General features: G+C 36.8%; 1 protein-coding gene across 1 annotated transcript; it reads left to right on the top strand.

Annotated features, from left to right (window-relative positions):
• Positions 1–1,854: 1,854 nt before the first annotated feature.
• On the top strand, positions 1,855–11,864 carry LOC129217321 (uncharacterized). Its single transcript, XM_054851602.1, has 2 exons — positions 1,855–2,563; positions 11,463–11,864. Exons 1-2 carry the CDS (start codon positions 1,919–1,921, stop codon positions 11,835–11,837), a joined length of 1,020 nt encoding a protein of 339 aa, XP_054707577.1. The 5' UTR covers positions 1,855–1,918; the 3' UTR covers positions 11,838–11,864.

Genomic DNA, 11,864 nt, shown 5'->3' with positions numbered 1-11,864 from the left:
ACTTTAACTGGATATTTACCATCTGCTATCAAAGATATCCCACATTGATAAGCAAAAATTTGAAAAGAGAAAAAGCTCTGATTGCACATGGCACACAAAAAACAAAAATACAAGATCGTTTCGACTTTTCAAATAACTTAGATAATGCCCCTGAAATCCCATGATCTACCCCCCATTCGATGAATATATGCCCATAAATAAAAATACGTGTTCTCTCTTATACTCAATTTACTAACAAAAGATGCCAAAGGTGTTAGGATCCAATGGAAACGCCATTGTATTTCTGGGGCCAAACTAAATCCGTGACCCTCAAGGTCGTGCCGTTTGGTCGTTCGTAAGCAATTGCCCGTTTGGTGATATTTTGATCGTTGAAATTTTAATCCTAATTTCAGTGGATTAACCCTAAACTCCAGTAGACAGCGTTCATAGTTGGCCACTTTTTAGTTTCTTCACTCTCTTAAAATGACAGTTTGACCAATAAAACAGTAAAGTGACCGGATCCAGTTCATACTCATCAAAATAAAGCATTTCCCTGCATGTCAATCATTGTAAAAAAAAAAAAAAAAAAAAAACAATTATCATACCGTGGTGCGAGTTTCATTGTTGGTGACGTCAGGAGCGTTACTCGATCATTCGCTATTATATATACATATAAAGATTTCGCATTACAGCACGTCAGTATTAAATGATCCTACCTGGAGCCTGGTCCGTCATTTAAGGTAGAGGTCTTCAACAAGTGGCCGGCCGAAGGTATTCTAATGGCCCGGGAAGCTTTTTTTTGCCAAAATAGAAAGAAACTTCAAAAAAAGGAAAAACAAAGTTCTCCGTAGATATGAATAGTGTTCTACCTGAACTTCAATTAGAATTTGTGAATGCAGTATGACTCTGCACTAAAATGTAAATTTTTTGAAATACCTTCATTAATCGACTTGTTCAGACCAAATGAAGAATACGAAATAAAAAACTGGAACATGTTTAAGGAGACTACGTGAAGAATCACAACTAACACAGATTCGTCCGAATATTGAGGTTTAACACAGCAAAAATAATGTCTAGTTTTTCATTAAGAATGAAGAGGTTTAAGTCCCTCCAGTGATATGCGTTTCTCTTTTTTCAAAAATAATTTTTATTGTTGATGAGATTTGAAGCACCGTTATGTATATCACCATTATTCTGTTTCAATATTTTTTAGAAAAAGGTGCAAATGTATATTTACTCCTGTTCTACTGAACTTAGTTTTTTCGAACACAAAACAATGGGCAATTTAAAAACTGTTCACCCTACATTTCCACTTTGATATACTTAAAGTGCTGTAACATCTTTCTATTTTCAAATTTATGCTCACGTTATTAATTTGACTGTTGTGTGTCCCGCGATCTTTATGAATTTTTTAATGTGGCCCTCGGCATTAAAATTTTGAAGATCTCTAATTTAAGGCGATCATGCGGACCAATTGCTCAACCCACTCCCCCCAGGCATCGATTTTTTTTTTACATATAGTGGGCGTGATTTTGTTGTTTTTGGTTAAAATTTGCATTGAGTGCACACCTTCTGCCCCCCTCCCCCGCCTGTAAAATTCGAAATGACAGGTCTGCTCGGGGCCACTGTATCCGCGGGCCATAGGCGGTTGACCGGCCCTGGAGTCGCCCCTGCCCATTAGGAGCACTCCCGGACATGAGAATAATTTAAGAGATAAAGCGCTTACACTGCAATGCATTTGGAGAAATGAAATATGCCACGAACTTCCGCATAGAAGAGACAATAGTCAGACAGATATCGTCTGCTCTCCTGATAAAATTCTGCGGTAAGGCTGAAAGGGAATTCCCCGCTTCTAGATCTCGTTTCGCTCGAAAACGCTCGGCTTGCAGTTTGTCAATTCGCGCTCTCGAATGAACACTTCTGGATTTAATATCCGAAAATGGACAGCAGGGGTGTGAAGGATCTGTACGCTGAAGTGCTCCAAAAAGAACAGAGGCGTTATTACGTGGGTGAATCCCGAATTAAAGCTGCAATTCAGAACATGAAAGATGCCTACCTCCCGGACAAAGACTGGGAGGAAAAAAACGTACCTTTGTACGTCAATTACGACGATGCTGCCCATCGCTGTGCCTATTTGCACAAATACGCCGCATGCTATACGGGCATGGTACAAGAGTTACTGAAAGACACTTTTCAGAGGGATAACCAAGTAAAACGTCAACTGAACTCGCTACGAAAGCTGAATCTTTGTAGTTTGGGCGGAGGCCCGGGAACAGATGTTGTTGCAATATTAGACGTCTTCGCCAACTTCATGGATTTTATCCCTTGCAGTGTGAATATCATAGACCTCAACGGAAGTTGGCGAAGTGTATTCGAATCTGTGGTGCAAGAACTGCAATGTGGGAACAACAGGAAATTGAAGAACATGCTATCGCCGAGCTATTTTCGTTTTAATTACATCACAGCAAACATGCTTTTGCCCCTGAGTCCACTCGTGAAGTCGTCCATAATGAGTGCAGACTTTATTAGTATGGTAAAGTTCATTTCTGCTGCTGCCTGTGATAACACTGAATCCATGGTTTCGGTAAGCAGTCGTAGTTCATTCTTATAAAATAACTACTAAATTGTGGTTGCCGCAGCCGATATTCACCAGGGGTGCCCCCCTCCCCTAAGAGCAAGAGCGCACGCTTCTAAATATCGCAAAGACCCCCCCCCCCAAAAAAAAGCAAAAGCCTTCCCACAAAAGTGAAACCCCTTAAAACAACACCCCTATAAAGTTTAATGGTGCAGTCCTGCGCCATGAGCCCCCCCCCCCCCCCACAGACGAGCACCCCTGTTTTATCTGTATAATCAAGCTCGTCATTTCGACTTATTTTCGGAGGGGGAGGGAGGGCTAAGGGTGCATCCCCAATGCAAATTTTATCAGAAAACCAACAAAAACCACCCCCACTTTTATAGAATAAATGAATTGTGTAATGTAATATATCGTGTAACTGATTTCTCAAAACCAAGCTGGGGTCAATTGACCCCTTTCTGACCCCCCACTGCCGGGCATGTCAGCAATCATAATCAAAAGAGCTGTCCTTTATTGAGGATATTTTTTCTCCAACATTTTTAACTCCTCCTCTCTCCCCCTCTCCACCCCATATCACAAAGTGTCGCACTTCACCTAAGCCCTTCTCCTCCCCATGTCAGATAATGCTATCTTTAATTACCACATTTTTTTTAAAACACGTTCGATGTCACGCTTCTTGTTACCCCCTTCTTTCCACCTTGTGACAAACTGTCACAATTTCACTAACCCTCCTCCTTCTCGAAGTGTGACATCATTTGTGGGCTACCTCAAAGTGAATCCAAATGAGAACATAAACATCCTAAACTCAAAAAGATGCAACTTAAAACTTATTACTTCTCAAAAAATAAATCTTTATCTTTATCTTTACCAATAATAAAGCTGAAAGTCTCTGTGTCCGGATCTCTGTGACGCGCATAGCGCCTAGACCGTTCGGTCGATTTTCATGAAATTTGGCACAAAGCTGGTTTGTAGCATGGGTGTGTGCATCTCGAAGCGATTTTTTCGAAAATTCGATGTGGTTCTTTTTCTATTCCAATTTTAAGAACAAAATTATCATAAGACGGACGAGTAAATTAAGAAGTTATCATAACGTGGAACCGTAACATGGGCACAAACCAATTGGCGAGATACGAAATTATCATAACGTGGAACCGTAACATGGGTGCAAGCCAATTGACGAGAAAATTCACCATACATTATTTGTAAATAAACAGGCGAACCAAAATACCTTTTTATTTTTCTATTACTTGCAAAGCCGTGCGAGTACCACTAGTTAATAAATAAATAAAATAGATTTGAATTTTGATATTTTGAATTCAAATTATGTTTTTCGCAATCACAAGTGTGTGTGTGTGTGTGTGTGTGTCAGGGCCGGATTACTAAATAGGCAAAGTAGGAAGTTGTCTAGAGGCCCCGAGGTTCTGAGGGGCCCTGGAGAAATTTTAAAGTTGAAAATATGTAAGAAAAAGGTTCTTTTTGACAAAAAAAAAAAAAAAAAGAAAGGAAGAAGATAAAAACAATGGAGCTCCCTTCCTTTTTTTTCTCTATATTTCATCTTTTACTGCTGTCAAACAGGAAAATTTTTATAAATGTGGGATCCGGGGCAAACACAACATCTATGGGACCCCTACAAAAAGATTTTGTTATTCATTTTTTCAAAGGTGATGGAGACCATGGGCTTTTTGTTTTAGCTGCTAAAAGGGTTACAATACCTCAAAAATGATCAAACGATCAAAAAAATTTTTTATTGCTTATTTCGAAACTAAACACTAGTCCGAACACAGGGGAAAAGTTTCATTGCTTTAGTTCAAACATTTAAAAAGTTATGAGTGGTTTTAGGTCATGCTCTCTATGTGTTCTTATGCAAAAAGAAAATTTTAAATTGATTTTTGTCGATGATCGTTTTTTTTTTTTTTTTTTTTTGTGTTTTCGTGTCATAAGAATCCCTAAGGATTTTTTTCTATTAAAGATACAGCTTTAAAGTAATACTTTTTGCAATTAAGATAATATATTTAACAAAACTGTGCATTGGATAAGCATTTTATAAATTACTCAAATGTTTAGAGCAAGTTATACCTTTAAAAACCAAATTTTTTTGAAAAAAATTATGGTTTTTCAGTAATTGATCACAGAAAATTTTCTTTCTTCTAAACACAAAAGCAAATGAATGCACAGATTTTTAGAGATGATGATTGTGATCGTTTAGCAAAAAGATTTTTTATATTAGTTTAGAAACGAAAAAGCCTTGGGGATTTTTAAAAATTGAAAATTTTCTAAATGTTTTGAATTTTTAAAAAAATAAGCAATATTTTAAAAAATTTTTTAAAAATATTGATTACAAAGTAAATAAGCATGCTATAGTTTCAACAAAAAATAGAATTTACTTAAATTGAAAAAAATTGCTTGAAAGGTACTGTGACCCCTAAAGGTCTGAGAGAGGTAGATTTACCCATAGACTAATAATAAGAGTAGACCGAGCTATGGCAACCCTTTCGCTGCTCATAAACCAAACCATGTGACTGGTGGATATCCTAGCAACAGCGGGCGTTAATCGTAGCAGACGATCAACGCCAGCGCGAAATAAAATAAATAGAATTGATGGAACACGGAAGAATGATCTTTTATGGAGTCCGATTTGTAAATTTGTTATTCTAAGTTGCAAATATTTTGTTAATATAGGGAGTTTTTCGTTTAGATAGTATTGTGCATTTTCTTTAGTCAATTTCAATAACTCTCTAAGCAATAAAAGATGCAAGCAACCAAGAAGAATCAGCAAACGGTAAGATTTTTACCCACAGTTTCAATTTAAGATACCGATTAGTACATTTTTGCATTAACGCAAAACGTTTACGCCATTTCGTTCACGCCAACGCTGACAGCTCCAAATGAAATAAAAGTTACCGAAAACTGATCAAAAACTATTACTAATGTCAAAATAATGCATAACTAAAAGAAAAACAGTTCAATCTCTGCACCTGGAAGGTTTTTTTAATGAAAACACATTGTCTTAAAATACATGTCGAGTGCCAAACTATAGATAATGCTGCCATCTAGCAACCATGCTGCCAAAGTCTTCGCCAAGCCCTTCCACTAGTCACATGATACATCTATGAACCAATTTTCTTCATCAGAAAGAATGAGAAAGCTCGGTCTACTCTTATTATTAGTCTATGGATTTACCATATCTCAAACGTTGAAAATGGGAGGGCCCCCACAACATAAGGGCTTCAAGAGGGATTTAAAATTGAACATGAAAAAAATATTTACGTTAGACAAGTTGGGCCAACAAAATGAGTAGATTCGTCATTGTGGCGTGACGGCATCCACATCATTAAATGTTGGCTAACGATAAACTACATAACTATTGAAACTGTTCTGCATACACAGGACAGAATGAGTATATCAATAATTAATGTTAGTGTTGCTGCTTTTTCACTGAAACTGTTAGACATACACAGGACAGAATCAGTATACACATCAGTATCATTAAATAATGTTTTAGTAAATATTTTTAATTCAGGGAAACCCCGATTTTACGTTTCTCAAAGAACTGGGTTAAAAAAACCAAAAATACGGGGAAAACGTAACATACGGGAAATACATAGCAGTAAAGTTTTGCCGCCCTAGGCGATGCTGACAAGTGCCTCTCCCTCCATTAACAATGATAATAATAATAATTTTAAACAATAATATATTAATAAAAGTAATAAAGAAGTGCTTAAAATTAAAGTGAGTTTTAAAATAAATTCCAAACTGGGCTTTGCATATCCAAGCACAGGTACACACTTGAAATTTTCTTTTTTAGCATTAAAGTAGTGCATCTTATGGCATTAAAACAGATATTAATATTTTCAAAAGATTTTTAACTTACGCAATTTGCCGCCTCTAAAATCAAATTTAATTTCTAGTTAAATTCCGAACTATGTCTTCCATATTCAAGCACTGGTACACACTCTAAATTATTTTTTAGCATTGAAGCTGATTTTCTTTTGTACCGCTAAAACAGATATTCATACTTAAAAAAAAAAAAAAATCAACTTCAGAATATGCCGCCCTGGGCAGCCGCCTAGGTCGTTTACCCCAGGAGCCGGGCCTGTATATATAAATGTATGTAACCGTAAAAAAATAAAAGGCAACTTTCTGTTTAAAATCTCGCCATTTCATAAAAACATAACACAAAAAAAAAAAAAAAAACTCAGTCATCGAACAATTTACAAAAATTAAAATTTATTCAAAATCAACGGTTGATTGATGATTAGGATTATTCCCGCGATTTTCGATGTTTTGAATAAAGAAAGCTACTGACTACTGAAAAGTTTACTGTATATTTCTGAAATCGATGTTTTATTCTGATCGAAAAAAACTGAGCATATACACTGGTGTCCAAAAGTTAAGCATAGTTGTTATTTATGTGAGTAATGTGAGAAATATACATCGAAATAGGCGGAAACGTGATATGCGAGTGCAACACGGTTACAAAATAAGGAAACTACTCAAAAGAACGGTAAAATTTACTTTTATCATCCCAAAAAATAGTTTAAATGAAAATTAGGCATATGAGGAGTTTACTCTTTGTACAAAAATTTTTCTTTAAAAGATGTTGCTGAAGTTCAATAATGTGTATGGCCACCTCTGACTGCCAGGCACGCTGCACAATGATTAGTCATACTTTCTATGAGGTGGTGGATGAGTTGTGGGCTTAAACAGTTCCAAGCATGCTGGAGAGCTCTTTTTTAGCTCCGGAGCGGAGCTTGGCGGGGGCGAACGGGCTGCAAGTTGTCTCCCGAGAATATCCCAGACATGCTCGATAGGGTTCAGATCAGGGGAATTCGCAGGCCACGTCATGCGCTGGATATTTTCGGATTCGAGGAAGTCATCGACCACAGCTGTTCGGTGACATGGCACGTTATCGTCCATGAATATGAACTCAGGACCAACAGCACCTCAAAACAAGCGAACATAAGGCTCAAGAACCTCGTCTCTGTATCTTTGACCAGTGACTGAGCCTGTCTCAAAAATATGGAGGTCGGTGCGGCCATCCAACATAATGCCCGCCCACACCATTACTCCTGCTGACGCAAAGTGATGTCTTTCTCTTATGTTTTGCGGTTGGAAACGAGTCCCCTTTTCTCTCCAAATTGTTACCTGACGAGAATCACCCTGTAGAGTAAAGCGGGACTCATCACTGAACATCACATTAGTCCACTGTCCCAGACTCCAATGCCGATGTTGCAAGCTCCAGTTTAAACGAGCGCGTTTATGCGCTGATGTGAGAGGAATGCAAACTGCTGGTCTTCTGGCATACAGACCGACATGATTGAGTCTCCTGTAAACAGTTTGCCTCGAAATTGTTATTCCTGTGATGGCACTGAGCGCCGAACCCAGTTCTCTGGCACAGCTGTCCTTATGACGTCGTGCAGAAATTGCCAGAAAACGATCTTGGCTTGTGGTTGTGACTCTTGGTCGACCTGGTACTGGTCAGCGGGTAACATCTCCCGTATTTGAAAACCTCTGCCACAGTCTCGAGATAACACACTGAGGCACATTAAGAATACGAGACACTTCAGTTTGTGATCGTCCAGATTCTAGCATTCCAACGATTCTTCCTTTCGCAAACATGTCCAATTGGCGTCTTTGTGCCATTATTAGTTCTGTTTCACCAGAACCAATGTTTCTTGGTACAACAATTGCATGAAACGCGCCTGAACTCTCTAAAGCGTGCGAGCTGTTTTATCCACATTCCGAAACGCGCACCTAATTCGCACATGACACCATCGACTATACTATTTCGCATAAACATATTATTTCTTCTTCAACCATTGAATCTCCATAAGTAACTTTATATAATTTTACAAAAATTTACAGATTTTTCTCGCATTTTATGAATTATGCTACTCTTGTGGACACCAGTGTATATGTAATAATTAGGCGGATATATCAATTAAAAACTGACACTTAGATTTCGACATAAAATCCCAATTTTTCGAAGGCTTTCCTCCATTCAACTTATTATTCAGTGCTTCATCTCAACTTTCGGTAACAATGCTTTTATTAAAATTTGTAGCGGTGAAGAAAATCAATAAATGACAGATCAGTTGCCATTTTTTTTCTCGAATATGAACAAATACAATTCTGGCTTTTGTTTTAAAGGCTTTTTTCTGTAATTGAGGGATTTAAAATGTTTCTTTTTTGGTTATTTTCCCATAATCTGCTGAAAAATTTTACTGGTTTTTTTTTCTAGTCCGATTGTTGAACACGCGTCACTCGACATAGCTTTTATTTTCGAGGTAGACCGTGCAAAGCCGTGCGACGCAGCTAGTATAAATAATATAGTTTGTATACATTTTAAACTTTTAACTGTTTTCTATGTTTTTAAGAAAATATATCACTGTGTTAAACTATATTAAAATTGGTAAAAAATCAAGTTTTGCTTTTTTTTTTTCAGACATCACCCCCCCCCCCCCGGAAAAAGCTGTTTCTTTTTCCACTACCTCAAAATCTCCGGAAATTTTACATATATAGCTCCCACAATGGTTCCAGTTTGAAAATGTTATTAACTTATAACTAGTTAAATTAATATATATATATCAGATATAGAAGAAAGTAAAAAAGGAAGTATTGTATTCGCGAAAAAAATTTCACTCGAAAATCGGCCTTAATTTCCATTTTGCTCACCCCCGAATGAATGTTGAGTTTTTTTTCGACCCGACCACACGTGGATATATGCCTAGAAACCTACAGATACCCGAAACATCCATTTTGACGATCCCCGAGTTTATTACAACGAATTTTCTCGTGACGTCTGTATGTACGAATGTATGTGTGTATGTATGTCGCATAACTCAAGAACGGAATGTCCTAGAAAGTTGAAATTTGGTACGTAGACTCCTAGTGGGGTCTAGTTGTGCACCTTTCTCTTTGGTTGCATTCGGATGCCCCAAAGGGAGTCTTTTGCTCCTTTTGGTGGGGGCGAAATCATTGTTAATTTCGATGTAATCTCAAGTGGTGTTATAATTTGGCGGACACTTGGCAATATATCGCCAGTCTTTTGGTCGCCAAGATTTGTCGCCAACTTGGCGACAAATTTGGCGTTTTTTAATTTAGTTTATTTATTTTTTTAAATTTGGTTTCAATTTGGCCACTGTTGGTGATATTTACAGAATAAACTATTGAATCATATTAAAACTGCCAGTAATGAGAAAATGACATTAAATTGTAGTAAAAGGAAGTCATGTGATGCACATATCAGCTCGTTTTCTTATTAACATCAATTTTTCATTTCATTACAAGAATTTTAATATTTTAGATTCAAACGGTTTACGTCTTTTTACCTCCAATTTAAATGTTTATGCACACTTGGCATTAGAAATTCCACAAAGCAGATAAACATGTTAAAATTTACTGCAAATTTTAATGCTTTATAATTTGCTACTAAATGCAGTATATCTGAGTGTTGAGGTTCATTTATTTTAAATATGTTATCGTAAAAAAACTTTTCTTTACTAATAATAAAGCTGGAAGTTTGAATCTCTGTTACGCGCATAGCGTCTAGATCTTTTGGCCGATTTTCATGAAATTTATTACAGAATTAGTTCGTAGCATAGGGGTGAGTATCTCGAGGCGATTTTTGGAAAATTCGATTTTGCTCTCTTTCTGTTCCAATTTTAAGCCCATTTTACCGAGCGAATTACGATAACATGGACGAGCAAATTTTCATAACATGGACAAGCAAATTAACGTAGCATATTGGAGAGAAATTCATCATTCATTATTTATAAATACAGGCGAACCAAACGACCTTTTAATTTTCTACTACGGGGAAAGCCGTGCGGGTACCTATGTACGCTACTGAAAGCTTTTCTTTAAAAAAATATCAATTTTATTCGCATGTTTTTTCTCCTAACACGAAGAGGTTTCCATCTTAGCGCATGCGCTAGGACAAATTAATTGCTTTAAATGTTTAGTTCATATTCCATCAAATTTTCTAAGTTTTTGTTCCAAATTTTAGTTTTGTGTTATGAGTCAAAAACATGCGAGAAAAATTGATATATTTTAAAGAAATGCATACTTTGCGTATATTTAGTGATACTATTGTACAAATTAATAAGTGTAATTATTGTACAAACTAAGTAAACCAATTTCTAAAATTTACAGTTTATTCCTTGCTATTTACGATGAAAAATGATCAAAAAACGTTTTTGGTTTCATCAATTTATGCTGGTCCCCTAAATGCATGGGTTATTTAATATTTATTAAAAATGTCAGCGGAAGCATACCTTATCTTTGAGTGACATAAGTTAAGGAACAATTGTTCTCATATTTCTCGAGAAATTCTTTAAAACGTGAACTTTTTTTTTTGTTCGCCACTGTAATTGCGACCGTAATTACATGTCTTTACATTTAAAATCTTTTGTGACAGTTTTTAATACCAAGTGAATTTTTATTTACTTATTTATTTGTTGTAAAGAAGTGGAGAGGGGGGAGAGAAAATCATTGATCCGAAATATTGTTTTCATAAGGATTAAACAGTCCGCACTCGAGTTTTTTTTTTTTTTTTTTTGTAAAAATGACAAAACATAATGGATCCATGAAATTTTTTCAAAAGGTTTTGACGGACCGCGTGTCAAAAAAAGTTTAAACATTGCACTACGCTATTCTTTTTGTCCTAATCAGATGTATTTTGCGTTAGACATGTTGTTTGAAATCCCATCTAAAATTATGCCTATAGTTGGTGAAAATTATTGCCAGTATAGCCACCTTTTACCTTGGTAAGTCAGTTGCCATGCCTACTATACCGGCTCCGGCGGCACAGAACGTAGCTTTCTTGTATTTGATTCTGCTATCCCTTAGCAATGAATGTTAAATATGTAATTTTCCATAATTTGTATCTTTCTAATTTATTCTCCAGGAAATATTTCGCTACCTCAAGCCGGGAGCCCTCGTGATGTTCATTGATAATGCTGCTGGTGGTTTCTTACAAATGCTTCAAGATCAGGCTAGGAACCACAGACTGCAGACTGTACGAGGGCCTGTGGAGCACTACCGCTTCGAAAATGCAGACTACAGCGTAAATCGCTTCGGATATACAAGTCAAAGCAAGACCACAGTTTCCTTGCAGATCTGGATGAAGCCACAGTCGATTCATAGTACCAGTCAGTCGCTTCGACATCAGTATGTGGCACAGGCTCAGGCTCGCCAACCTCGGCAATATGACTACGTTAGACATGGCACTGGATTCAGGATCGCTCCTGAACAAGAGCGGGGCTGCTGTTCGTTAAATTGAAATATGTGACACAGGCTGAGCTGAGTA

This window comes from Uloborus diversus, chromosome 2 (assembly GCF_026930045.1).
Source record: "Uloborus diversus isolate 005 chromosome 2, Udiv.v.3.1, whole genome shotgun sequence".
NCBI lineage: Eukaryota > Metazoa > Arthropoda > Arachnida > Araneae > Uloboridae > Uloborus > Uloborus diversus.
Note: the sequence above shows the minus strand (reverse complement) of the source record. Positions and strands in the feature narration are given on the sequence as shown.